Source organism: Harmonia axyridis, chromosome 2 (genome assembly GCF_914767665.1).
Source record: "Harmonia axyridis chromosome 2, icHarAxyr1.1, whole genome shotgun sequence".
Taxonomy (NCBI): Eukaryota; Metazoa; Arthropoda; class Insecta; order Coleoptera; family Coccinellidae; genus Harmonia; species Harmonia axyridis.
In genome coordinates this window covers 63,900,189-63,926,328 of record NC_059502.1, presented here as the reverse complement: position 1 = coordinate 63,926,328, position 26,140 = coordinate 63,900,189, and the positions used below count along the sequence as shown (strand labels likewise).

Sequence of the window (26,140 nt, the reverse complement as noted above, 5' to 3'; positions counted from 1 at the left end):
TTGATTTACGAAATAAATTCATTAAAATAATGAATATAAATAAATTCAGGTACCTCTGGTCATCTTCGGTTAATTCATCAGTGTTAAAGTGAATAATATCCCATTGAGAATATGTTGGATTCTAGGCTGTCATTTCAAAATAGAATGCGGATAGGAACAATGCGCTTTCCAAAATCTCATAGATCTTTCTTCTTCCTGATCCCTTTCCAACATTTGATATGTGATTAAAAATAAATGTGTGCTCTAGTCCGGACGAGTCAGAGAATTCACCGTCTGAATTTGCCAGGCGCAGAATAAGAGAAGACGCTTGTTTTTATTAGAATTAGAATTCCTATTTTCAGTCTGTTGGTTTTCGTTTTCCTACTCAACAAGACACCAAATTTCAAGTGAGTAATTATTTGAAATAATATTTTGTATAATTCACAACAATTCTCCAGTTGCATAATACTTTTTGTCTTTGACGCATTCACTTCAATAAAAAAGTACATTTTATGTTGAGCAATTCGAAATCATAAACTTTGCGGTTTATATTATTTTTTAAATAATTCAATTCCATTTGTATGAGTACAAAATATGCAATTTTCATAGTATTCTCTAATTTCTTCCAAAACAGATAGCAAAAAGATGTGTTTCTTTTTTTTTTGTTTTCCATTTCAAGTATGAGGAATATCCCTCATATAATTTTCGATTCTTCATCAGATCTACGAAATATTTTTCCAATATTACTGATGGTACTGAAATGAAACCTGAATTGTCCCTTAATGTCAACATCTTTGAAAAATAACCAGAGAGTGTTATTTATGATAATATATTCCAGGTTTTATATGCTATTCGCGATATTTCAGCATCAAACTGTTGCCCATTTCGTAATAATTGTTTTACATTAAACGGTCCATATATATATTATGGAACAGAAGGGAGCTCGAAATAGAAAAAGGATGGCCGGATATCTCATTGCAATAATACATCACCTAAAATGTTACGGTTTGTTCTTAGAGAACGCGATACTGAATTAGAGACAATGCTACTTATCTTTGAACTTATTAATTCAAATTTAATTACCTCAAAAATGAATGTTAGACGTTTATATTCAGGTATCATTTAGTAATATGTAGCAGTGAAATGTAAGGGTTTCATAAAAAGGAAAAATCTATGAATCTCGGCAAAAAAAATTTTTTGTTTTATGCAAAAAATGTGACTAAGGATCTTTAAAAATATCAATAAATATAATTTTGATATCTTGTTCTTCATTATTTTTTCTTATGCCTGTTCTCAAACTTTAGCAGTAAATAACTCAATGCCAAAAATATCATCACCTAGATTCTTTAAAATATAAAGACCACAATATATCCATCAGTTTCTGAAGATGACAACATCGTTTTCGTAACGGCGTTCTCGACAACAGAGTGTTGTAACTTCAATCCTCCCCACGTAGCATTCCCATTTATATAGTCTTCAAAATATGCAATTTATGCAAATTAAAAAAATAAATATAATAAAATATAATAAAAAAATTGAGTGCAATCTTTTTCTACTGAAGTAATATTTCCGCATTACTGTTAATATGTATATTTGAATTGTAGCGTGGAGATTAATAGAAACATAACATAAATTCAATAATAGTATAAGGGGTAAAATAATTAATCATAGATTTTTCAGATCCTTTAAGAGCAAAACCACAAAACACCAAAATAAACAAAACTTTCGCGAATAAATTCCAATGGCTAGTAAGGATAAACAAATTGCAATTGTTGATGCTGGGAACCGTCAGGTTGAATCTGAAAGCACAGAGGAAACTACTTTAACTGAGGTAAGGATAAGCAAATAAGTCTTTACCATTAAAAAAATTCATTATGTAGGTACCTATCTCCTAATAAAGTAACATAACAAATTCAATTGTATATAACAATGTAGGATTCTTCTTGTTGTCTAGGGTAATGATGATAAGAATATAGAAAAAGTTGGTACGAAAAAATATTAAGGGGATGGCTTTTTCTACCCTTTGGCATCATAGACCAAAAATTTTTTTGAATGCCTTATTGGCGCATGAAATATCAGCTCAATGTTATTTTCGTGAATTTCTTGGTTTTTGAGAAAAAAACTAGACTACTTTTCGGGAGCCATCTTTAGGGGGCTGTAACTAAGCAGGGGTTTCAATAAAAGTTTATATGAAAGACCCACCCTATTTTTTGACAAGGAATCACCACCAGAATTTTTTCGCAAATAATATCACAGTCGAAATAGTTATTTATAAAACAAGTTCAGAAGGCATTGATATTCTTCCACGAATTCAAAATTCAAAAACGAACCACGAAGTGTTAAAGTTTTTGAATGAACGAGTGGTAGAATGAGCCTTCTGTATGAGTATTATACATTATTTTCTCTAATTCATTGCATTTTCATTGAAATTTATGAAAGATTTCCATAAATATCATTTAGTGATTTTTGCATTGAAAAATGTTGGTTGGCAGAACTGATTTCTTTAAGGCAAATTGATGAATTGACAGATAAAGCCGTGGCGGAAAGTTCGGAGTACCAACATATAATAATAAAATATAACCATGAAAACTGTGCGTTTCTGATATATTCTCGCACGATTTTGTTCTACAAGATGTGGAAGAATGAACGGAATAACCACAGAATTAGAGAAAAGGCAATTAAACAGAATCTTCTATCAATCGAATCTATATATTTTCCATCTGCTGAAAATTGTTTGAATGTAATTGTTCCAACGGTTTTTTCCAATTCGAATATTTTTCATTTAAATGGAATCATTTTTCATAGGTTCATAAGGATCTAGGCCACATCAAATCGTTAGAAAAGAAGGCAGAATTCGAAGAACATAACAAGGAGAGCATAGTGGAGGATCACCGTTCTCAAAAATCAGAGAGTAATAAGCAAGTGACACAGAGTGTCAAACACGAAGTTTCTACGGAAGGACGACAGGTAACTACCACATCATTTAGCTCATCTGAAAGCTTTTCAATGGAAGAAACCGAAGAATACGGATTCGAAGATGATGGAACAACACTAGCACTTAATTGATTATTATCAATTCGGTAGCATCTCAGGACTTTTTCGAATCTAAGAACAAATTTTCATGAACTGAACAAAGAAAATAACTGCTGCGAATTGTGGTTTCGACACATCTTCAGTTTGAACAATTTGAAAATATACACATTTCGGCCTGTATTGAATTTTTGTGTTTTCCCTGCCAAACTCAAATATTTTTTTATGTTAAGTTATATAGAACTGGTGGATTAATACAGAATAATAAATTCTATTCAAATTATAACTAAATATAATATTCCTAAATAAACAATGAGAAATTTTTCGTTTTTATTTCAATTATGATCACCCTTCATATTTGTTGCGTCTCAAGCTTCAACATGTTAATCAGTTCTATATATCTTTCACATAAAACATTTTGAAGCTTTGGCGTGAACACATCTCACTGAGACATTATCAATTTAGATTATCTTGGAAAGTGAAATATTAGTTTTTTTACTCAAATTAACGTGTCTCGACATCTAGGCCATTGACACATGGTGCAATGTACTAGTCCTCTAAACATTACTAGTAATAATGTTAACAAAATATTTACAAGTACCTACTTATTAGTTTTTTTATGAGTCAAGCTATTCACATTTCGGATCGTTCATTATAAGAACATATAATTTCAATTTTGATTCAATAACATAGAATATATATAATAAGTTTCACTATCTGTTAAAAATTCCTCAAAGGAATGACCAGGTTTCACTCATATCTAAAAATTCTAGATGAGCGAATAATAAACAAAATTTGTTCGACCGATATTAGTTTTTCCTTATGGTTTGAGTTTTTGTCGTTCATTTTATCATATGTTATTATAATCCTTGCCTAAACAATTTATGAAGGAAATATTTATTTCTCTAATTCTGTGGTTATTCCGTTCATTCTTCCACATCTTGTAGAACAAAATCGTGCGAGAATATATCAGAAACGAACAGTTTTCATAGTTATATTTTATTATTCTATGTTGGCACTCCGAACTTTCCGCCACGGCTTTATCTGTCAATTCATCAATTTGCCTTGAAGAAATCAGTTCTGCCAACCAACATTTTTCAATGCAAAAATCACTAAATTATATTTATGGAAATATTTCATTGATTTCAATGAAAATGCAATGAATTAGAGAAAATAATGTATAATACTCGTACAGAAGGTACACCACTTCGTGGCTCGTTTTTGAATTTTGAACTCGTGGAAGAATATCAATGCCTTCTGCACTTGTATTATAAATAACTATTCTATATCACCTTAATGAACTAATATCGAATTTTCTTGTTGAAAAATCCATTTCCAATAGACGACACATAAAGGAAAACAATCTGGAATTGCTTGGACCGCATTTAATACATTTAACGCTAGGATTATTCTGAGCGTAAATGTGCTACAAAAATATTTTTATATACCCACAATAACTTTAAAATAGAAATCCTGGACTGTTTCATGTTGTCGATTCAACAAAATAATGATTAAAATAATTATTTCATACTCAAGTTCATCTTGTGAAGAAACGTATGGATAAAAATACTTTTATGACACACAATTATCGGTTCTACTAGACATTCAATTGTAGGTGAATAGTATTATAACAAAATGGGGATTTCAATACATATACTTGCTGTTTATATTAAAACTCAAACTTCATGAACAATTTAAGAAATTGGCAACCTGTCTTTAGATACATTCATTATATACACACCAGCAAAATTAGGGGAGGGAAAAAATCTCAATGAAGTTTATAGTTCCTTCATTTTTAAATTTTATCAGGCACTGAAGTGCACGCCAAGGAGGTTTGGAAAATGCATTTTTAGAAAAGAGTATTCTTGCGAATACTCATGGTCCAGTGGAACAGTGCAACAATCAAAACATCTACGCGATACGATATCGAATAAACGATTATTCTCGTTCAATGGCTAAGTGGGGATGGCCACAGGGCAGCGTTGTGGCCAGTGGCGACGCTAAGGGGGCCAAGGGAGAGCCCCCCCGAAATTCTGCTGACCCGCCCCCCCCTTTAAAAAATCATAGTAAGGCTAAAAGATTAGCAGAACTATAATTTTGCTTTACTTCGGAACCCCTCCCTCAGAAAAAATGTGGCCCCCTCCTAGTCACTCCTGTTTTGAAAGCTGGCGTCGCCACTTGTTGTGGCTTAATGGACTTGATTTCAAGTCAAGCTCAAGTCAAATAGTAGTAGTACGTAAATGTCATATGAACACCATATGTTTGATGCCAGCTGTGATTTTTTTAATGAACCGACTGAAAAACATTTTAATTGTGAATTCAGTAAACAAGACAGCTGAAAGATGAAAATAAATCTAATATTGTAGTTGGTTGCGCTTGTTTGGAAACCGAAAATCGCTTATATCTCCAGAAAGGCTCATTTGCGGACTCATGTTCATATGAAATGTATTACTTATTCTGAGGTCTATAATCACCTCCCAAAATATTGAAAATTTGTTTTTTAACACCTGGTAAATGATAACACAGGCCAACACACATTTTGGTGCCTGCGATTTTTTAACTGTTCCTGAGTAATTTTTGGATGCAGAATGTGAAAAAGTTCTCAGATTTTGTCTATCAGATCTAGTTTTTGAGATTTTTTAAAAAATTTGTGTATATAATTTACGTTATAACTGTTATAATATATAATATTACTATTGACAGTTAAAAAAAACAAAGACACATGGATTTAAGTATTTATTGCAAAAACTTAATTTACATAATTACATTAGTCACTATTCACGATAAAATGTAATATTAGTACCTCGACAAAGTAGATTTTTTTCTTTTAATCTGGATGCAAGTAATTCAGCGGATTCCTTTGAGAGATTCAGTTCTCTTATAAGATCGTTTAGTTCTTCTTGATTGAAACACTGCGGGGTTGCTAAATCTGCTTCAAAATCGCTGTCGTTTTCTGATTGAATTCTTTTAACTTCGTCAGACGTTGATGTTTCTGTATCATCTTCTGTCAGTTCGGGTAGACTGCTGAATGATGGAACGGGTATTTCTTCCGAATGCACTACAGGCCTTCTTGCAGAATCTAGATCAGGATATGTCCATTTGTGTCTATTGTTTCTATTTATGCCTTTAATATTAACGAGACAAAAATAGCAGTCGTCATGATGGTTCCGCGGTTCTCTCCAAACCATTGGTACACCAAACTTTAGGCACTTCCTCTTTCCAGTTGTCCACTGTCGCAAATGTTCAACACATGTTTTACATATGAAATGTGGGGCCCAAGATTTATCTTGATCTCCTAAATGAACGCCAAAATAGGCAAAATAAGCTCTTTTCACAAAGTCAGAAATCGTTCTTCTGCTCTCTTTCAAAGTGTATTCACCACACACATAACAAAAAACATCGGGATGATTTACACAGGTACGTCTGCTTGTGGATGCCATTGTTTCAGTTTAGTGTCTTGATACTACAAAACGACCAAAATTTACACAAAATGATAGCACAACTTTACTTGGGAAAACTCAGTAATATAGATACTAAATCAAGTACAAACAAGCAGGTATAGAAGGATAGGGTCATAGGCAATTACAGGTATAAAAGTAATTAAGAGCGCATTGTATTGAGTAGTTCCTAGTATAGGAACATTGGGTCAGGGACAATTCCAGGTATCCATTTGGCTAATTAGATTCTGGGAAATTTCTATTTTGACGATTAAGTACATATTTATCTCTTTATTTGTTGTCCTTTATCAGAAAAAAATATATCATTTAACCTGTAACGTGTATCTCAAAAACTAGAGCTGATAGAAAAAATCTGGTGGCATTTTTGGAATCAGCACATTAAAAACATCTAAAATCAGATGTTAGATTTCTGGCACCAAATTTTTTTTTTCATTTTGTTGGCCTGTGTAATTTTATGAAATTGGTCGAAAAATATCTAAATATTTCAGGACTGTTCCTTGGAGGGAATGTCGCCGTACGATTCTTCCAACCTCACACAACAAATCGAGAACGCTCAATGTCTGGAACCCTTCGTACCTTTAGAGCCTTTCGCTATCTCCAGTTCATCTGGAGACATTCAGCATAAGGCGTCAGCCGAAAAAATGGACCAACAAACAAAGAATTCCTGCTCATCTGAGGAAGACAAAGAGCTAGTTGCAAATAACGACGATATGACGTATTCTCTTCCAGATTATTACAAGCCAGTTGAAATATTGTCGCCACTAGAGTTGGGTGAATTTTTGAATGATAATATAGAAAACAATACCAAAATTGAAGAGAAACCGTTCAATGAGGATTCATATGATAAACGGAAAAAAATTGAAAACAGCTTACTCGAGATAATATCAGATTTGGATCGTCATACGGCAAAAGAAGAATCGAAAACAGCGCAGGAGAATATCTTCGATAGAGGCTATTCAGACCAATGGAAGTACCAGGTGAGTCTTTGGTATAATATAAAACAATATGGAAGGACCAATGATTATGCATTTCATTCTAATGTTATTGAGAAATGATAAATACTACATAGGCGTACAACTTTGCTTACGCCGTTTTTTTTTCGAAATTCGAGGCTTTATTGTCAACAACTGGTCATACATTTATGATTCAAAGTATTGTCCATCGCTGACCACTACTACCTACCATCTTACGAGCGATTTGAAAAAAATGGTCATCCTCTGAAACGGTCCTCGGATCGATCCAATTTTTTACTTCTTCATAAGACCGGAAGTGCTGGTCATCCAGGCCGTGTGCCATTGATGGAAACAAGTGATAGTCCAAGAAAGCAACGTCAGGACAATACGGCGGGTGGAGTAGGACTTTCAACGTTTCCAAGTATGTCTTGACCACTTTCGCAACTTGAGGTCGATCATTGTCATGCTGTAAAATCAGTTCATCATGTCTCTCGTTGTATTTCGGCCGTTTTGTCTCTTGATGCTCTGCTCAAAAGCATTAATTGCGTTCGATAACGATCGCCTGTGATTGTTTCAGTCGGTTTTAACAACTCATAATATACTACGCCGAGCTGGTCCCCCCAAATACTGAGCATCACCTTCGAACCGTGAATATTCGGTTTTGACGTCGATGTGGAAGCATGGCCGGGATATCCCTATGATTTTCTGCGCTTGGGTTCATCAGAATTAACCCATTTTTCGTCTCCAGTCACGATGCGATGCAGAAATCCCTTCCGTCTTTGCCTTGCAAGCAGCTTTTCACAATCAAAAGCCGTTCAATATTTCTAGGCTTCAACTCGTACGGCACCCAATTTCGTTTGTCTAAATCATTCACATGACTTTCAAGCGTTTTGAAATGGCTTGTTGCGTCACTCCTAATGATCCTGCCAATTCATATTGCGTTTGGCACGAGTCTTGATCGAGTAATCCCTCCAATTCTGCATCTTCGAAAACCTTCTTTCTTCCACCGCTGGTCTTCGACGTCAAAATCACCGTCCTTTAAGCGTTGAAACCACTCTCAGCACGTTCGTTCACCAATAGCGGCCTCACTTTAGATATTTAAGAGCATTCGATGAGCCTGAGCCTCAGATTTCTTCATATTAAAGCAGAAAATTAAAAACTTCTGCAAATGACGAGAATAACTTAATGATGCAGACACAAATCGAGTAATATTCCGATGGCGTTATGTTAATTAATACCTAAGTTCATTGTATGACATCAACGATCTATTTATTTCGACAACCACTCAGTGGCGTACCCAGACATGAGCCTTGGAGGGGAATAAAGAAAAAAAAATTTCAAATTTTCCTTCTTTTGGAGAGGTTTTCCGAAGAAGTTTGCTTACTCATAATAAGATTTTGATATAAAAGGTTGTTACATAAAATGGGGGAGATATATTCCCCTTATCTCCCCCCTTGGGTACGCCACTGCTACCACTTACCACTACAGCCATCTATTGCAAAATGGTGGAAGCAAAGTTGTACACCTATTATATCGCCAGGTTGTCTATATTTTTCTAATGTTGAGCCGGAAATAGTATACAAATTAAGATTCGAGTCACAAATGAAGAATCCAGGAAGTCGAATTCAAATATCATCGGTTCGTCCGGTTGGCCGTGAACACAAAAACTATCGAAAGGAAAAATCTGGAATATTAAAACTACCAATTCGATGAAAATGACATTTCACATTCCGTTTCATAGCCTGAGGTTGTTTAGGGAGAGAAATTTTGTTGAATAAGAAAAAGGATTCAGATAGTTTTTCCATGAAATAATTTGCTCCACTTCAATGATCCTCCTCTGAATTTTAGCGTGAAATAAATTCATGTCGAATCTGTTTGTGTGACCACGAGTTAAATTCAATTACATTGGATACGTTCGTTGGCAAACATCCAAAATGGAATGTTCTAGTTTGATGCCAATAAGCCCAGACATTTCAGTGTTGTTCTTTTATAATATCATATACAAAGTTCAGTATCAATCCGAAAGGATAAAATTATATTGTGAGTGGTTGAGAAGAATTTTCCAGAAAATAATAATTGTTTCATGTAATAATAGGAATCATATCTGAGGTTGGCGAAGTATTCAGTATTCATCATTTTCTAATTGCTTGACTATAACGAAAAACAATACCATTTTATTTATAGAACATAACCGTCTAATGTTCATGAAATAGTGAGTTTTTCTACTAATAACATTTCAGAATGACAATATGACATAATATATGGAGTAATGAGGTTCATTTTGATGATGTCTTTCAATTCAATAGAAAGATAAAAAGCAGAAACTCAAAACTCAAGATTTTTCACATATGACAGAGAATCATTTTCAATAATGCCACTCTCGTTGGTGCAATCAGTTCAGTCTTGTTCAGGAAAATATTTCATGATTTTGTTCATTTAACACTTTGAGTATTTTTCTGGATATCTACTATTCAGTGAATTATTCTCGATACTCAATGAGAGACTCAAAATTATCGATTTTTTGGTGATAACTTTTGAACATACTCACTCAATTGTATTAACTAGTTAGTACAGTTATACATTGTAATCACTCGTGTATCAGTGGAATGTGTATTCATTTCATTGGAACTGATTAAGTAGAAATCTCACTATAATATAAGATTCATAATAATCCCCATTTTGATGAATAACTCAAATATAAAGTAAGAAAATCACTAAACAAAATTGATGTCGAAAACATAAAGGCGATTCCTAGCTATGCTTGTTTTGAAATTAAATATTCCTTCGAAAACTATGGTTCCAGCTCCATCAACAATTTATGGTAACGATCTTTTTGGTAAATTCCAAAATGAACGAAAAAAAACAGGAACAAGAACAGATTTCTCGTTGAACAGGTACAGCTGAACAGAGCTTTCTTGTCATGGTTAAGTGACGTATCGAATATAAATAATTTGTTTTGGCGTTCCATAGATATTTTGGGGCTTTATAGATAATAATCCAAATAAAGATTTATATTCTACTAGAAGAATAGTTCCTGTTCCTGTTCCCATGAGAACAAAACTACCTACCTTTTTGAGTATTAGTGTCCAAAAAATAGTATACTAAGTTTTATGGTGTTAGCTCCCAAATAAATTAGGTAGGTATTTCCTGAACTTTCATTTGAAGATTTTTTGGATGCATCCATAATGAGTTCCTATGTTGTCGTTGAATCTTGTCTGATGAAGGGATAAGAAATATTAAATATGATTTCTTTGCATCAAGTATCATGGTTGAACACGTCATACTATCGCCTGTGATTGGTCTCTGCCTTGCAAACAGCTATTCGTAAGCAAACGAACGCTGTTCATCATCTCTCAACTCTCGGGAACTGCGACCATGCAGATCTTTTGTTCTCTACCCTACTCATTCATAGAAATCCAGGGAGGTCGTCAATGACGTTATTAAAATTGACAACCTCCTCAGGGACCTTAGCCGTTACCTCTCTGGTATCCAGGACCGGCTTACCCATGTGAATGGTTCTTATGCCAGCCAGCTCCGGACACTTGCATACCAAGTGTTCGGCTGTTTCTGCTTCCTATCCACACAGCCTGCAAATCTCGTCTGCTGACTTTCACATACGGTACAAATGATGTTTGTACCGACAGTGCCCCGTCAGCAGTCCCACCATCACCCGAAGCTCGGCTCGCGACAGCTTCAGGAGCTTTTTGGCGTAGGTAGGTGAAATCTTCATGAATTTATTTGCTTGGACAAGTCTAGGAGTGTTAGTCCAGTGAATTGTCCTGTTGTTCAACTCCCATAGCTGGACCGTAGCTTTATATTGGTCTTTTTCTAGCCCACAGAAAGGCTCAGGTCCAGCAGGTGTTAACCTGGATGCACTTTTTGCAAGTTCATCAGCTCTTTCATTTCCTTCAACCCCACAGTGCCCTGGTACCCATAGTAGAGTCACCTTATTTACTCTGGCCAGTAGCTTTATGGTGTTACGGCACTCCCAAGTCAGCAGAGAACCCTTATAACACGATTCCAGGGATCTCAGCGTGGTTTGGCTGTCCGTGGTGATGTAGATATATGCGCCCCCTTGAGGTTTATTTTGATACACTCCTGGGCGCATACATACCTAGCCATTATCTCGGTCTGTATAATCGAGGGCTCACTTCCTAGGGCTTTAGATATCCTCAGTTTAGGTCTATATATCCCAATGCCGGTGCCCTTCTCTGTTTTTGATCCATCTGTGAATCATATGGATGACTTTTTGTCCAGACGATTTACGAGACCCATTGCACTAGGACGGTCATTTATAACCGTTTCAAAGGGCGTTTCAAAATCGTAGGTGGTTGGCATAATATCCGATGGTTTTGCGAGGAGGTTTGAATCTAATTGATTCAGTATCCTCATATGTCCAACCCAGTTTCCAGGAAGGAGCTTTCCATTCAGGGAAATTCGAGGGGATATTCTTATTGCAGCAGGCTACATTTCCTCACATGTAGGTGTAAGGGAGGCCTACGTGAAGTTAGTTAGTTCTTTTGCTGTAGTCTATAGGGTTTGCCTGCCAAAAATATAAGTGGGCAGCCGGTTTCTGTTGTTGACTCCGTTTGTTTGTTGTTTCTCACCAAGCGTTGCTTATCCCAACACTTTTTCATCGTACTGATGAGGGTCCTTATACCTTTTCTTTTAATTTTTATTGTGAAATTAACTCGCATAAAGCTTTCTAATAATCCACAAATCATCAGATATGATTCCCTTTATGACGTGAATTCTTCAAATAGGAAAGATTCTCGAATTTCAAAACAGATATAGTGAAAATGCGGTTGATAAACGTAAATTTGGATACCAAATTGAAACAAAATTCCCACCACTCACAAATATCGAAATCCACTAGCAGCTATGAGATTGTGAGATCAATTTCTAACGATTCGCCACAGACTGGAAATTTATTCAACTTACGACACTCGAAAACCCATTCTAGTGTAATTGATACTAATCGTGGATTCAAACCGTCTGATTTTCGGGATCCCGCTAAAAGAGAATTCCTAACGAAATTGACGAAACGTGTGTTCAAAGTTGGATTGGTGAGTACTTTTCACGAAAATTGTAAGGTTGTTGCTTATTTCATATTGAGCTTGGCTTCGGCAGTTTGAAAACGCCACACATAATTTCATTTGAACATAGTAAATGTTAATTGCAGCGTTCGATTGTTTAGACGTATTTCTTGTCATTTCGAAAGGTATCGATTTTCACCCAATTTTTTATTGAGTTTTGATCGATTACAACACATATTAGCTGCCTTATTATCAATTGCTTCGATGATTAAGAAAGATTACAGTTTCAATGTATCGGGTGTCCCAAGTTCGTTGTTCGGTGAGGGAATTTCAGATTCCTTTTGAGTTAGAAAAAATGGATGGTACATTTTCGGACTCCATTTTGGAGATCATTGATTTGGTGAAAACCGCAACCTTATAAATTCAACCGTTTTCAAGCTATGAGGAAAAATTGGAAAATGGCGTGAAATGAAAAGTTTTTTCAACTTCTCATTATTGGTGCTATTAACATGAGATAAAAACTTCCTACAGGTACTTTTCTCCGTAGAATCCATTGGAGTTATCATTTATTTTTTTATTGCCATCAATTTTGAAGTAAAAATACAAACTTGTATTTTTTGAATATAAACCATAACAATTTCTATAACACATGGAATTGCTTTTTGTTCCTCTTCAAAAATATATAACATAATATATAAATTCCTTATCAAACTATAAAAATCATCAAAAATTTCACTTTCAATCAACCAAATGCCTATCTATGAACTTAAAATAATTAAAATATTCTGTGGCCACCAAGGTCTCAAGATTTAACTTCGTTAGATTTTTTCCTTTGGTCACAGATTATTATAGATAGGCACTTGATTGATCCGCCGTGTGAAACTGAAACTTTTGATGATTTTTATAGTTTGATGAGAAATTCATATATAATGTTAAATATTTCTGAAAAAGGAAAAAATAAGTGGTTTTATTTGTTATAGCACTAATGATAAAGAAGTTATGAAAACTTATCATTTCACGCCATTTTCCGATACTGCCTTTCATTTCATTATCGATGGAAATTTTGAAGCTAAATTTCAGGATAAGATCTTCAAAATGAATTATCGCAACAGCCCTCATTCCTATTGAAAATCAAGGGGCTGTACTCACCCCCGTTAGAGGGTTGCAGTTACGGGGATGCGAAGAGAGGAAAAGTTGTCCCCCTTCGAATCAGAAAATTGACGGGTCCAAGCGATTTTCCAGATTTTCATTTTAAAGTCGGAAAATCGAGGTGTTAAGTTTTCGTTGGACCGCCCTGTATATCTAAGTCAGCTGAAAATATACCGATGTAATCTTTATTAAGTCGAGTTCGATAGGGTTGCAAATAGAAGAAATGATCCTTTTGTATTACTGTGTCTAAAACATACGAATATATGATTATTTATTTCGATTACATAATACTCATTGATTCACAACAAGATCCTTTTAATTTTTTCAGGACGAGAATAGTCCAGATCTCCGTCCAATCGATGTAAAGAAGATACTCACACCGGCAAAAGAACCTGAAGTGGAAATGGCACCTAAAAGTAAGAGTTTACAACCAAAAGTAGGACTAGAAGTACATTAATAGATTCTCTGATTTAATCCGGTATTCATAATGGTACATTCAACAAAAATTTAGTGGCAATAATAGGAAAATTTCTATAAATTCATCAACAAAATACTCATATATATTGTTTATGGTAATTGCATCGTGTACCTATTGGTAGAATTCTAATTTCTCTGAATTCTAATTTCTAATTCAATTAATGTAACTTATAATTATAAGCTATCTGCTGAAAGCATTTTTCCTGTTTTAAATTGTAAAAAAGAATGGGATTGATAAAAGAAAATTGCTTCCAGCATCACAAATTTAGGAATGATTGATCTCAGACAATAATTGAAGTCATCGCTTCGCTCATCCTCTAAACAATCGCTAAAATTGTGATATAGGGATTGTCCTTTTTCAGAAAAGATGTTTGCAAATTCAGCTTTTTACGCTAAAGGCCTTCATCCTACTATGGAAGAACAGGTGGAGCTGGCCAAAAGAATATCCAGTTCTCTGAGTGACATCAGCAATCAGACCAGTAAAGGACAGTCTATGTATGTGAATAGGAAAAAAAGGTCTGTCAAGTGGGTACATGAAGGAGAAGGTGAGTTTTCTCATATAAGTTTTTCTTTACAACTCCAACTTATAGCAATAGTTCCTGTTCATTCTAAACAGAGTTGCACTTATGATTCAATAATGAAATACGTATATTTCATAAAAAAATAAACTTTTTCTTCAAATTTCGGCCTATAGGTTCGTCAAATTGGGCTTCCTTCAATTTCAGACCACCATCGATTGGTGTAAGGTCATTGCGGAAAATCTTCATTTATTAGATTTCTTGGAATGGAAAAAAAAATAGATAATTTTTTTATCGAAGAATGAATAATAATATAAATTCATAATACTTTCCCTACAATTTGAGTATGAATTTGAACATAAAAATAAATACAAAAAGTTTAGTCAAAGGCTGGAAAAACGATTCTTCTAAAAATAAAAATAAAAGACATCAGCACGTTTTTCAAATTCTTGTATGTGGTAAAAAAGAAAGGTAAATCAAACGAACGTTTGAGATGCTTCACTCATCCTGTAAAGTGGTGGGATCTCAAAAACTCTTAGCAGAAAGGAGTAGTTAAACTGTGGCAGATCACGAGGATGCCACGAGGTATAAACCTCTCTTAAAGTGCAATATAAATTAATCTACGAAAAAAAGATTTCTAAATCGAGCATTTTCCATAAAAAGAAATATAGCAATATAATATTTTCATACATCAATTTATTCAAAATGAATATCTCATTACTTTCCTTAGAAACTGAATTTAGCAGCCTTGTTAAATGTTGGCATCACCCACTTCTTCCAGTTTTAACTTTTGACTTCGAGAATGATTTGGAATGTTTCCCGTGAGGTTTTTTAAGGAGGAAAAACTTTTTTTAGCATACTGATGAAGTAGCCAAAAGTAGCTTCAAAGTACAATTATCATGATTCTCAAAATTCAAACAACTATCTCCCCGAGTACCCAATTAAAACTTTTCAATTTGAATTTCTTAATAATTCAATATCCAAAATTTCAGTAGGTACCTACAGACGGTTTGGTCAAATCAAAGATCAAAATCTAAATAAAGTGGGAGCTTTAGCAGATGAACAACTTAGAAAAATCAAACCACAGGATATAAAACAAATTTATAGAGAATTTGAGCAATATCTTTTCCTATTTAATTCATTGCAATCCATTAGGTGGGAACGATTTGGTAGGTTCTCCTACTTTTCAATTCCTTATTCCATATTTTTAACAACTGTCACTTTCATTATCGGAGTGTCGATTCTGAACTATCTGAACTACGGATGCAAAAGCTGCAACATTCATTGGCAATGTGCCCTACTCAATTTAGATTCGCATTGTTATATATAAAAGGTAACTTGATGAGAAACGTCGAAGTTGATAGTGTCAATCATTCAATTTTTCATTCGAAGTGTAGTAAGTGGATTGGATATATTTGAGTATAAAGGAAATCATCAAGAATTTTATTTTGAGTAGGTATGTTTTTGAAATTGATTTAGTTTTTATCAACGTCTAAGTCGACCAAGGCAACAACGCAATACCTCGTCTGAAGGAAGACTTACTTCACTTCAAATTCTCTCTACAAACTTAAGGGGCTGTATTATCAGTTGACTATCCACTTTTATTATTTCAATTCGAGGCAGAACATAATCCTCCAGCCTCCATCATGGTGTCTACAGTCTGTACACATTAGGAAAAAGTGATAACGATGTGATGGAAATTCGATTTCTGAAAATGAAAAGAATTTTGTTCTAAGAAAACTAGATTTTTGGCGACGAATGACTTCAACTCGACAGTCATTAAATTCGTCAATGAAATAACGAACATGAATAAATCTCAGATAGTTGATACTTGCCTGAAAATACCTACTGAAACTAATTTTTGATGAAATAAATCCCTTTTTTCTTTGTTGATCAAAATCTCGAATGAAACAAGTTTCAAATTGAAACTTATAGAGGAAATAAACACCTCAGGAGTATAATAAAACACTGAAGAATCAAAATAAGGAAATGTAAAGACACAATAATAATTGATAGATATGATAAGAATCACCAAAAGGTGAGAATCAAACATAATAATACAAAAAGATGACTAGTAGAATCTAAGTTGAAAGGAAAACTTGCTGCCTTCTAAGGTCAGTACCGATAGACCATTTTCGCTCTTGTTAGAGCTCATCAGTATGGAATAATACAACTTGACAACTATGAACTATGACAACCGAATGAAAACAGATGCTATTTGATAAAAAACTAGCAGAAGCTTCACCTTATACGATCTGAGACACCTGGCACCCAAACACCTAAGCTTCCTTGCTAATGGTGACAATATTCAACTTTTAAGATAGACTCTGCTAGCCGAAGCTTTGTTGTACTATTTTTTGAAGCCTTCAAACATAAATAGAAAATAGAGCGCAATGACGCAACGAAATAAGATAAAAGCTTGGGGTGCACGTATTTTTAGATATCTTTGTTTTATTTCGTAAATCTAAGTGAATTCTAAATTTCTTAAATTCGTTTATTTTAGTGATGAAGTGATGACTTACATAAGGGAGGTAGTATGAGGTAAAGGTTACAAAAAATTTGTGGAAGAGTTACCTATCATCAGTTCCTAGACCCTCTATGTCGAATCTGGTTCAGAGCAAGAGTCACAATCGTGAACATAATTGTGAACTTCAGTTAAAATGAGAAACCTTTAATTATTAGCAAAGATTCCCACTTGAAATTTTTGCATTTATTTGGTAGCACCCTGTATATCACTCGGTTCATAAAAATTATGGCTCCACAATGAATCCACAATTGAATTCCGTTCAATATCATATAATAATATTAATTTTCAATTGTCTCAAATGAAGTTATTTGTTTTTTTAATATTCATTATGGCAATGGAATACAATTTTTCCATAATGAAAATAAACCGCAAAAAATCAGAGAAAAAAACTAATGATAGAACTATATTTGATATAATAAAATGAATAGCACTTGAAGAAAACCATAAATTTACTTTTCTCTTATTATTGAATCAAATGCTTTATGTTTTAAATTACAGCAAATTAATATTCTTATATTTCTAGGTGAAAGAACTAATGGATATGACAACAATAGAAGCAGTTTGGGGAAGAAAGATCCACTTAAACTTGTTATGAACCCTCATGGACAAATTCAAGATATAAATTCACTTGGAAAACAAGGATATAACTTTGAATCCGTCCTTTCGCCAGATATATGTTTGGAAATTGTCAAAGATTTGAATTCTCCGAACGGGAAAGGTAACTCAATTTATAGAATAGAATAGAATATTCAATTTCATTGCATTCAGCTCAGATATATCGGAATATATAACAGGATTTAAAAGAAAGTTTTGATCTCCAAACCCTTCATGTTTTTTGGGTAGTCGTGCACGAATTTGAACTGTACTGTAGAAACTGATAGCATTCCTTCTATGATTTTAAAGAAGTGAGTTTATTCGCTTACTGAGTCTCTAACTTATTTATCAATGCATCGCTGAAGTTAGGAGTGTTTTTATCTTATTCAAAAACAAGTTTCGTTGTGCCTTCGATAAGGTAAACCACATGCTAGTCGTTGACAAACTAAAGAGGCTAGGTGTAAATGGTGGATTGTATGACTGGTTTAACTCTTTTTGCCTAACATATTGTAGGCAGATAGATACAAAAATGTATCCTCTATATCCCAGCCCTCTCGGGTGTTCCGCAAGGATCCCATTTGGGTCCCTTAATTTTTTTCAATTCGGTTTTTAAGCATAGCAAGTTTCTTCGTTTCGCTGATGATCTTAAGCAGGCTTTTGTCATATAACTATTCAATCTGAACTTCGTTTAGAGAGGATTGAGAGGAGCTTCTTCGACCAATTCTTGGAGTACTCAGTATTGCAACATAATGATTATGTATTCACAGGTGCTGAACTATTTGCAAAGCGTCGAAAGAGATCTGAAAAGTGGGTAGTTGAAGAGAAAACTAAGACAAACGAATCGAACAATAATTATCAGCCGCCTTCCACACAATTCTGCAGTAACACTCCATACAGTGCAACACTGAATCAAGCCAAAGCTACTCCACAAGTGAATCCGAAAGATCTGCAGGTAGTTCAAATTAAAATGATCTCTGCTGGAAAATATTCAATTTCATATATTTTCCCAGGAACAATATTTACTACCAAGATTAAAATTGGTGAAATCTCCTTGGGAAGCCGCTCTAGAAACCGGTTCTGTAGACGCAGCATTTCAAAGTTATCCTTCTGCAGGATCTCTCAAAGGTAAGCTCAATTATATCAAAATTATTCAATATGATTAGACAGTGGAATAACTATATCAACTATATGAAAATTAGCTGCTTGTATTAAATTTGAAACGTTATTATTATTGGCAAAAATATTGTTCCCGCGATTCCAAATCTTATATCTCAATAGCAGCGTATGTCCAATGCGGTATCGCTACCACAGAGTAGGATCATATCATAAATTAACTGAAATATTCGAAATGGTTATATAGGGTGTTTTTTTTCGAGGTATATAACTTTAAGTTGGCATTACTGTTCAAGATGGCGACCGATTCAACAGCTGTCAAGTGATTTATTCTCAGTTTGGTTTGGCAATTCATCACGGATAGACTCACGCCTGAACAACTTTTGCACATAGTGCAATTTCATTTCGAAAATAATGGTTCTGTGCGGAATACGTATCGCGCACTACGTCCATTTTATTTTGTTTAGCGATGAAGTACACTTCTGGTTGAATGGCTACGTCAACAAACAAAACTGCCGCATTTGGAGTGAAGCTAATCCTCAAGTGTATCTCGAAACACCGTTACATCCAGAAAAACTGACTGTTTGATGCGCTTTATGGGCTGGTGGAATCATTGGTCCGTACTTCTTCGAAAACGATGATGGCCAGAACGTTACTGTCAATGGTTATCCATATAGAGCCATGATTACTAACTTTTTCATTCCTGACCGCCTTATTTCACGTTTTGGACCTGTGAATTGGCCTCCAAGATCTTGTGATTTAACACCGCTAGACTACTTTCTGTGGGGCTATGTAAAGTCATTGGTCTATGCGGATAAGCCACAAACCCTTGACCATTTATAAGACAACATTCGCCGTGTTATTGCCGATATACGGCCACAAATGTTGGAAAAAGTCATCGAAAATTGGAGGTCCAGATTGGACTACATCCGAGCCAGCCGTGGCGGTCATATGCCAGAAATCATAATAAAAATGTTATGCCACAAGATTATCTTGCGGATAAATAAAATTCATGTCAATCGAATAATCCATCGTTGTTTTATTGCAATTCATAGTTCTATAGCTCTAAAAAAAACACCCTTTATATGTAGTATTGTTTTTATATTTATTTCTATCAAATCAATATGAATTATGTTCCAGTAAGGACTGAATCCATTAGTAGGCATATAGCTTAGTTCTTTACCTGCTCGTAGCAAACTTCCACTGGTATTTCTACCAGCTGAAACTACTTCAATTATTATTTTTATTTATTCCTGGCAAGTTATGTATGAGAACAAAATTCTTATAGGTAATTTAGTGGTCCCCGCCGTGGAATCTTACGAGAACGCACTGCGAACTGGCAACCTGGCGTCAGGAAAAGGATATTCTCAGAACGGTCAGTGTAATCAAAGTAAATCTTTCTCCCATAATCCGGCCTACAACAGTTCCAGTATCAACAGAGTGGTGAATAATCTAGCTAAAGGATCGAATATTGACATATACAAACCAACAGTTCCTTCTGCTTGGAATTCGAAGAAGCAGAGCGAATATAAATATGGTGAGTAGGTAAAAACTTAATATTGAATTCATTATAATAAAAAGTACATTGATGAAAAATCCCAATTTTTCACACCTGAAAAAAATTAATTATTATATTTGTAGACTCAAGCTTCCGTTAACATACGAGGCGTGTATTTAAAGTAAAATCTCCAAGGCCATTGTATAGCCGCAAGTAGCGCTAGATGAAATCCGGCAACACTGTTGTATACGTTAGGTCCTTCTCCACCAATCGACACCTGGTGGAGCTCATTAGGACGCTCAGTCTTGACGTGGCAGCCATTTACAATGGAAGTGCCGGTTGTCGCTCCCGCCAGGTGCGAGTAACGTTCAGTCATTAAGTTTTTGCACTAAAAAAAAACTCCACCTAGAGAAATTCATCGTCAATTGGAAGAAGTGTATGGTGAGAAATGTATGGACGTGAAAAACGTTCGAAAATGATGTAGAGAATTTTCTGCTGGCCGACTAAACGTTCACGACGAGGAGCGCAGCGGCAGGCCGTCACACTCGGACGAAACAGTGCGGAAAGTTGAGGTGCTTATGCTGAAAGATCGCAGGTTGACTCTCAATGAGTTGGCCGAAACACTCCAAGATGTGTGCAGTAGAGACTCTATTCATCATGAAATTTGCGAACGATGAAGAAGTTCATGAAGCGGTCATTTCGTTCTTGCGCGAGGCGGCGGGATCGTGGTTCGAGGAGGGGATACAAAAGTTTGTCGTATGAATGAGGAAGCTCATTGAAGTGAATGACGATTACCTAGAAAAATAGCTTAGATTTCAAGCTTTACAGCAATGTACAAAACTTAGTAAATAAATGTTATTTAATGTGAAAAAAATTATGGAGACCTTACTTTAAATACACACCTCGTATTGAACTTCAATTCAATTTGATAATCATAAGGTACCTAATTGAAAGTGAGAATGCTTTTACCATCTTGTTAGTTTATCAACTTTACTGATCATTCTGCTAGAACAATGTCGTTTGTGAATATTTCATTGATTCCAATCAATTTATTGGTGTAAAGTTTCATTGATGTTAGGATTCTTTCGTCAACCAAGCAACGAATAGCAGTATCTCCTTATTATGAAAATTCAAAAGAAGATACAAGTATTTATTAACTAATTGATTCCTTTTGGAATTTGCTTTTGCTTTAGCTGCTTTTATATTGATTAATGCCTTACAAGTTCTTATTTAGCCGCGGGAAACAAGAAAATCATGAGACAAATTGTGATGGAATAACGTAATATCGATCTGGGACATCCAAGGCCCCGAAATTCTTTGAAATGAAATACATTTCCTATCACAGAGTTCAGATACTAAACAATTATCATTTGGAAAATGCCAAATCTCCTATCAATTGAAGTAATTCCAATCTATTATTTTTTTACGTAGGTGACTTCACTGAACCGTGTAACCAACAAACACAAAGAGAGAAAGAAAATGATGAGTACTATTCATCATCGTGTTTAAAAGTTGAATCGTCTCAAACAAATTCATCAATTCTTGACGTGTCTGAAGGTAACGTCAATGGAAACCAAACAGTTTCAATTTCAGAAAAGGATGATTTCACTCGATCGAATGATTCTTTTCAGTTCAATGCAACTGAAGATATAGAAGTGAATCGAGGAATCGAATTTATTGCAATTTCTGATAAAGAACCCGGTTATACCATCCAAAGAGATTTAGGAACCGATGAAATGCAACAAGATTTCTCCATGCCACCGTTCGGATGTACATTTGAACGAGGTAAATCGTATGAACAATCAAAATATGCATCATTAGACAGAAAAATCAATTGTTGGCAACCATCTCTTCAAACTTCAACTTCAAACAAAACTTCGAAGCCTGAGTTTGGGTATGCTTTGAGCAGTGGCGAATTCAAAGTTGTCGAAAACAGTTTCACAAATTCGACTTCTAACTTATTAACTGTACAATCTGCAAACTTCGAGAGCCAGGGTCACTTTGTAGCTGATAGATGTCGATCTCCTTTGCCAATTTTCATTCCAGAGACGCATTCTGTGACGGAAGAACCTGCAGAAAATTTGACTATAGCAATTCAACCTCTTGTTCAATACATTGGGGAAGAAATAAAAGATCCAATTCGTGAAGATAATATAAAGAGAATGGTCTTATCTGGTAATAAGGAGAAAATGAATGTTATTCAAGGGCAGAAATCTTGCTTTGCTGAATTAGAAGAAATAGAGGAAGCTTATAGAATGGCAAATTCTTCTCCTCCTGGAAAGCAAAGAAAAGAACAGAAAATAAAGGAAAATGTTGATATTTCTGCGTATCACAACAATGATTTACAACAAGAGAAATGGTTTCAAGAACACCAAACTGCAACCCAAGCTGAGGCTTCATTTGATCGCATTTTTTATGAAGGTCAACCAGACGGTGATAACCACGAATACGATGTTTGCGAGGAAAAACAACAAATAGAATCTTATATAGAGAATTCAGAAATGCAGAATCTTCAATACTCAGACGAGTCCTCCAAAACTAATTCTAAAACAAATGAAGACTACATAAACGATTCAGACAATTTTTCGGGAAGAAATGAGGATTCAACTCGAGTGATGCTCGAAAAACAAGATAATGAAACAGTTATCTCCAAAACTCAGCCAAAAGCTGCATTTGAGAAGGCAGGGAGGAATATTGAAATGGAAAAAAATGAAACTAAATTTTGCAAGAAAGCTCCTGAAAACATCATTGGAGCACGTCCTTTGTTTGGTCAACTGGATATAAATAGTGAATTCATGAAGGCAGTCACTGGAAGAGAGAAGTCGATGAGAGCAAGAAAAAATAGGAGCAATACAGGAAGTGACAAAAAACCTTCAAACGCTGAGTTGAGTATCGAAAGAAGTAGTCAACCTTTGCAACATCGAGATCAATTTCTAAAATTACCAGTCTCCGAACAAAAAGAAAACATCAGATTTGAACAGCAGAAAGCTTTTTACGAAAGTAACCTGGAAAAGAAAGCAATGATTGTTAATGAATCTGGAGATTTATATGAAAAATGTTCAGAAATATCTAGTCGCTTTAAGAATGAACAAAAATCTAACGTAGAAATTTTCAGACCCAATGATACAGAAGAGATCGAGAAAATTTATTATGAAAGGAATAGGGCATTAAGTATTGACTTCCAAACAATTGGTGATGAATTACAACAATCAGATATCAAGGCGATTATTGGTAAAGAAATTTCCAAACTAACCACAGGTTCATCTAACAACATTCCTAAAGAATGTATGGCTAAAGTAGAAAGAGTCCTGAAAAATGACGAAAATCTTAATATAAATCCAAATATGAAGGCAAGATTCGATGAGGACAATCCTGAATATCGACAGGTACCTGTAAAATCTATAATTCAGAATTTTGAACAGAATACAATGCCCCATCTCAAGATTAAGGAACAAAATTATCCATCTTCGTTGTATGAAAAAAATAAATTATCCGATTTCCTAACATCTGTACCACCAATTGATATTCAAGAAGATAGGCAAATATCAAGTTCAAATAAGAACATATCAATGCAAAATGTTTATGAGACCATAAATGTCGGTACTCGAACTACTTCTATTGATGGAGTAGAAAATTCTCGAAATGAAGCAGAAATGAGGAAACATGAAATTTTTCAACACTCTGAGAACAGTTTCTTTCGTGAATACAATCTTCCCAAGACATATTCACAGAATGATGTCCCTGAAAGTCTTCAATACAGCAGCATTAATATGCACCAAGCTTTGAGTCAGGAGCTTTTGCAAGGCAAGCTTTATGTCATTTGTTATGCATAACATACTAACATCTGCATTTAGATATCTATAACAAAGTGACAAGGCAAATGATAATTCTCATTGAAACAAAAAATTCCATTCGTCTAGTTCTGGTGACGTTATAATCTACTTGAAATTCTGCATGAAGTTTGAAATTGTTTTTCTAACTTACATAGGCGTACAACTTTACTTCTGCCGTTTTTTTTTCCGAAGTTCGAGGCTTTTTTGTAAAAAAAATGTTTATAGATTTATGATTCGAAGTATTCTCCATTGCTGCTCACTACTTTCTCCTATCTTTCGGGCAGCATACGTTGAAACAACTGGTCATCTTTTGAAGCGATCGAACTTTTTACTTCTTCATAAGACCGTCAAATTTGTATGAAAAAACCAAAAGGTCGCAAAGCGATAGCTTCAGGCGTTCTAAAGTTATGACCGAAAGAAGACACAATTTAGTTTTTCAGTGCATCAGTTGAGGAATATCTTTTTTCGGCCATAACTCCAGAACGCCTGAAGCTATCGCTCTGCGACCTGCTGGTTTTTTCATACAAATTTGATGGGATTTCTGTTTCTGTCAGAACTTAAAGACAAAATTTGGTTTTTTGCAGTGCATCATTTGGAAGAATATCTTCTTTCAGCCATAACTTCAGAACGTCTGAAACTATTGCTTTGCGACCTTCAGGTTTGTTCATGCAAATTTGATGAAATTTCTGTTTCTGTTAAGAAAATCCTATCATTACATTTGAAATTTCGGAGTAAAATGAACAAAAACAATGAACTTCTGACTTAGCGCCCCCTACCTAAAGCAGCAAAAACAAATTTATCTTGAATATATTTTGTCCTCAATCAGCAAGATATTATCTTTCAGACGAGATCTAATTTGCTCAAAAATGTTGAGCCAAACTGAAGTTAAGGGCATTTCAATCAGTAAGATTTCTCCCTTTCACCTACCCTTATTTGATGTCGTAAAATCGAAAATGATAATTCAAAAAGATAGGGAATTTTCCAAGGATTACAGTGATTATATTTTTTCTTCAACTTCATATGAAACATTTTCGAGTAAAATTCATTTTTCTACTCGACGGTAGCTATTACGCCCCCTTGCGGTAGAGGTATGAACTTCAAAACAATTTCCAGTGTCTTTTCTTGTACCTACACTTTAGTGTTGAAAATTTTTACCACAAGTCTCTACGATCAGTGGATCCTGAGATATAGCCGCTTACCTCGCTTATTTGCCCACCCTGTACAATCTTAATCCTGAAACTCTTGTGAAAACAATTTTCAAATGAATAAGTATTGATTATTGCTTGTAACATACCGTTCATTCCACAGATACTTTACCAAGAAGTACAATGAAACCCAGAGTCACATTTTCGGAATTGAGGCATGATGATTATAACAGCCCTGTTATAGACAGATATCCTTATCAAGAGGTTACCAAGGATTCTGTTCCATCCTACCAATATACAAACAACACCAACTCATCAATTCGAAGCGTTGCAGCACCTGAACCCATCAAAAAAATCGATTTCTCATCATTACATAACTACAACACCGCACCAAGAGGATGGGCGAGAAATGAGAACATATACAGACCAATTACATTTTCTAACTCATTTTCGGACTTTTAAGAGATGAACAAGTTTGAGTTTATTTTTTTTTATCGTTCTGACTTTCAGTTATTTTATTAGATAGTTTACTGAGCACTGTTTTTAGTTGCTTCTATTAGTTTGTTATTATTATATCGATGTAATATATTAAATTTTAAGTAAATACGTTGCATTAAAAGTCTCATAACTTGAAATTGTATGTATTAGTACCTAACCTATTGCTAAAAATTACTTTTCCAAAATTTCAAATGGCCATTGTGAAGAAACTTTTTCGAATAGGTATATAATCGATTCTTCATACAACCAAACGAGAAACCTCTTTAGAGAAAAATGATTCCTTCAGGGACAAAAGGTATATACCTATAAAGATTTCAATAATATCAAGTTCT

At 34.6% G+C, this 26,140-nt stretch overlaps 1 protein-coding gene across 1 annotated transcript; it reads left to right on the top strand.

Annotated features, from left to right (window-relative positions):
* The first annotated feature begins 229 nt into the window (after window positions 1-229).
* Window positions 230-25,945, top strand: LOC123673808. The gene is made up of 12 exons (XM_045608495.1): window positions 230-386; window positions 1,660-1,810; window positions 2,785-2,946; window positions 6,956-7,444; window positions 13,934-14,021; window positions 14,445-14,627; window positions 17,651-17,845; window positions 18,489-18,673; window positions 18,732-18,846; window positions 20,123-20,371; window positions 21,764-24,136; window positions 25,474-25,945. The coding sequence occupies exons 2-12, from the start codon at window positions 1,721-1,723 to the stop codon at window positions 25,770-25,772; spliced, it is 4,428 nt and encodes a 1,475-aa protein (XP_045464451.1). The 5' UTR covers window positions 230-386; window positions 1,660-1,720; the 3' UTR covers window positions 25,773-25,945.
* The last annotated feature ends 195 nt before the right edge of the window (window positions 25,946-26,140 follow it).

Excerpts from the sequence above, each read along its gene's own strand:
- LOC123673808 (XM_045608495.1), top strand. The coding sequence starts at position 1,721 with ATGGCTAGTAAGGATAAACAAATTGCAATTGTTGATGCTGGGAACCGT. Across the intron at positions 7,445-13,933 it reads CAGACCAATGGAAGTACCAG|GACGAGAATAGTCCAGATCT; the intron begins GTGAGTCTTTGG and ends TAATTTTTTCAG. Across the intron at positions 17,846-18,488 it reads GAATTCTCCGAACGGGAAAG|GTGCTGAACTATTTGCAAAG; the intron begins GTAACTCAATTT and ends ATGTATTCACAG.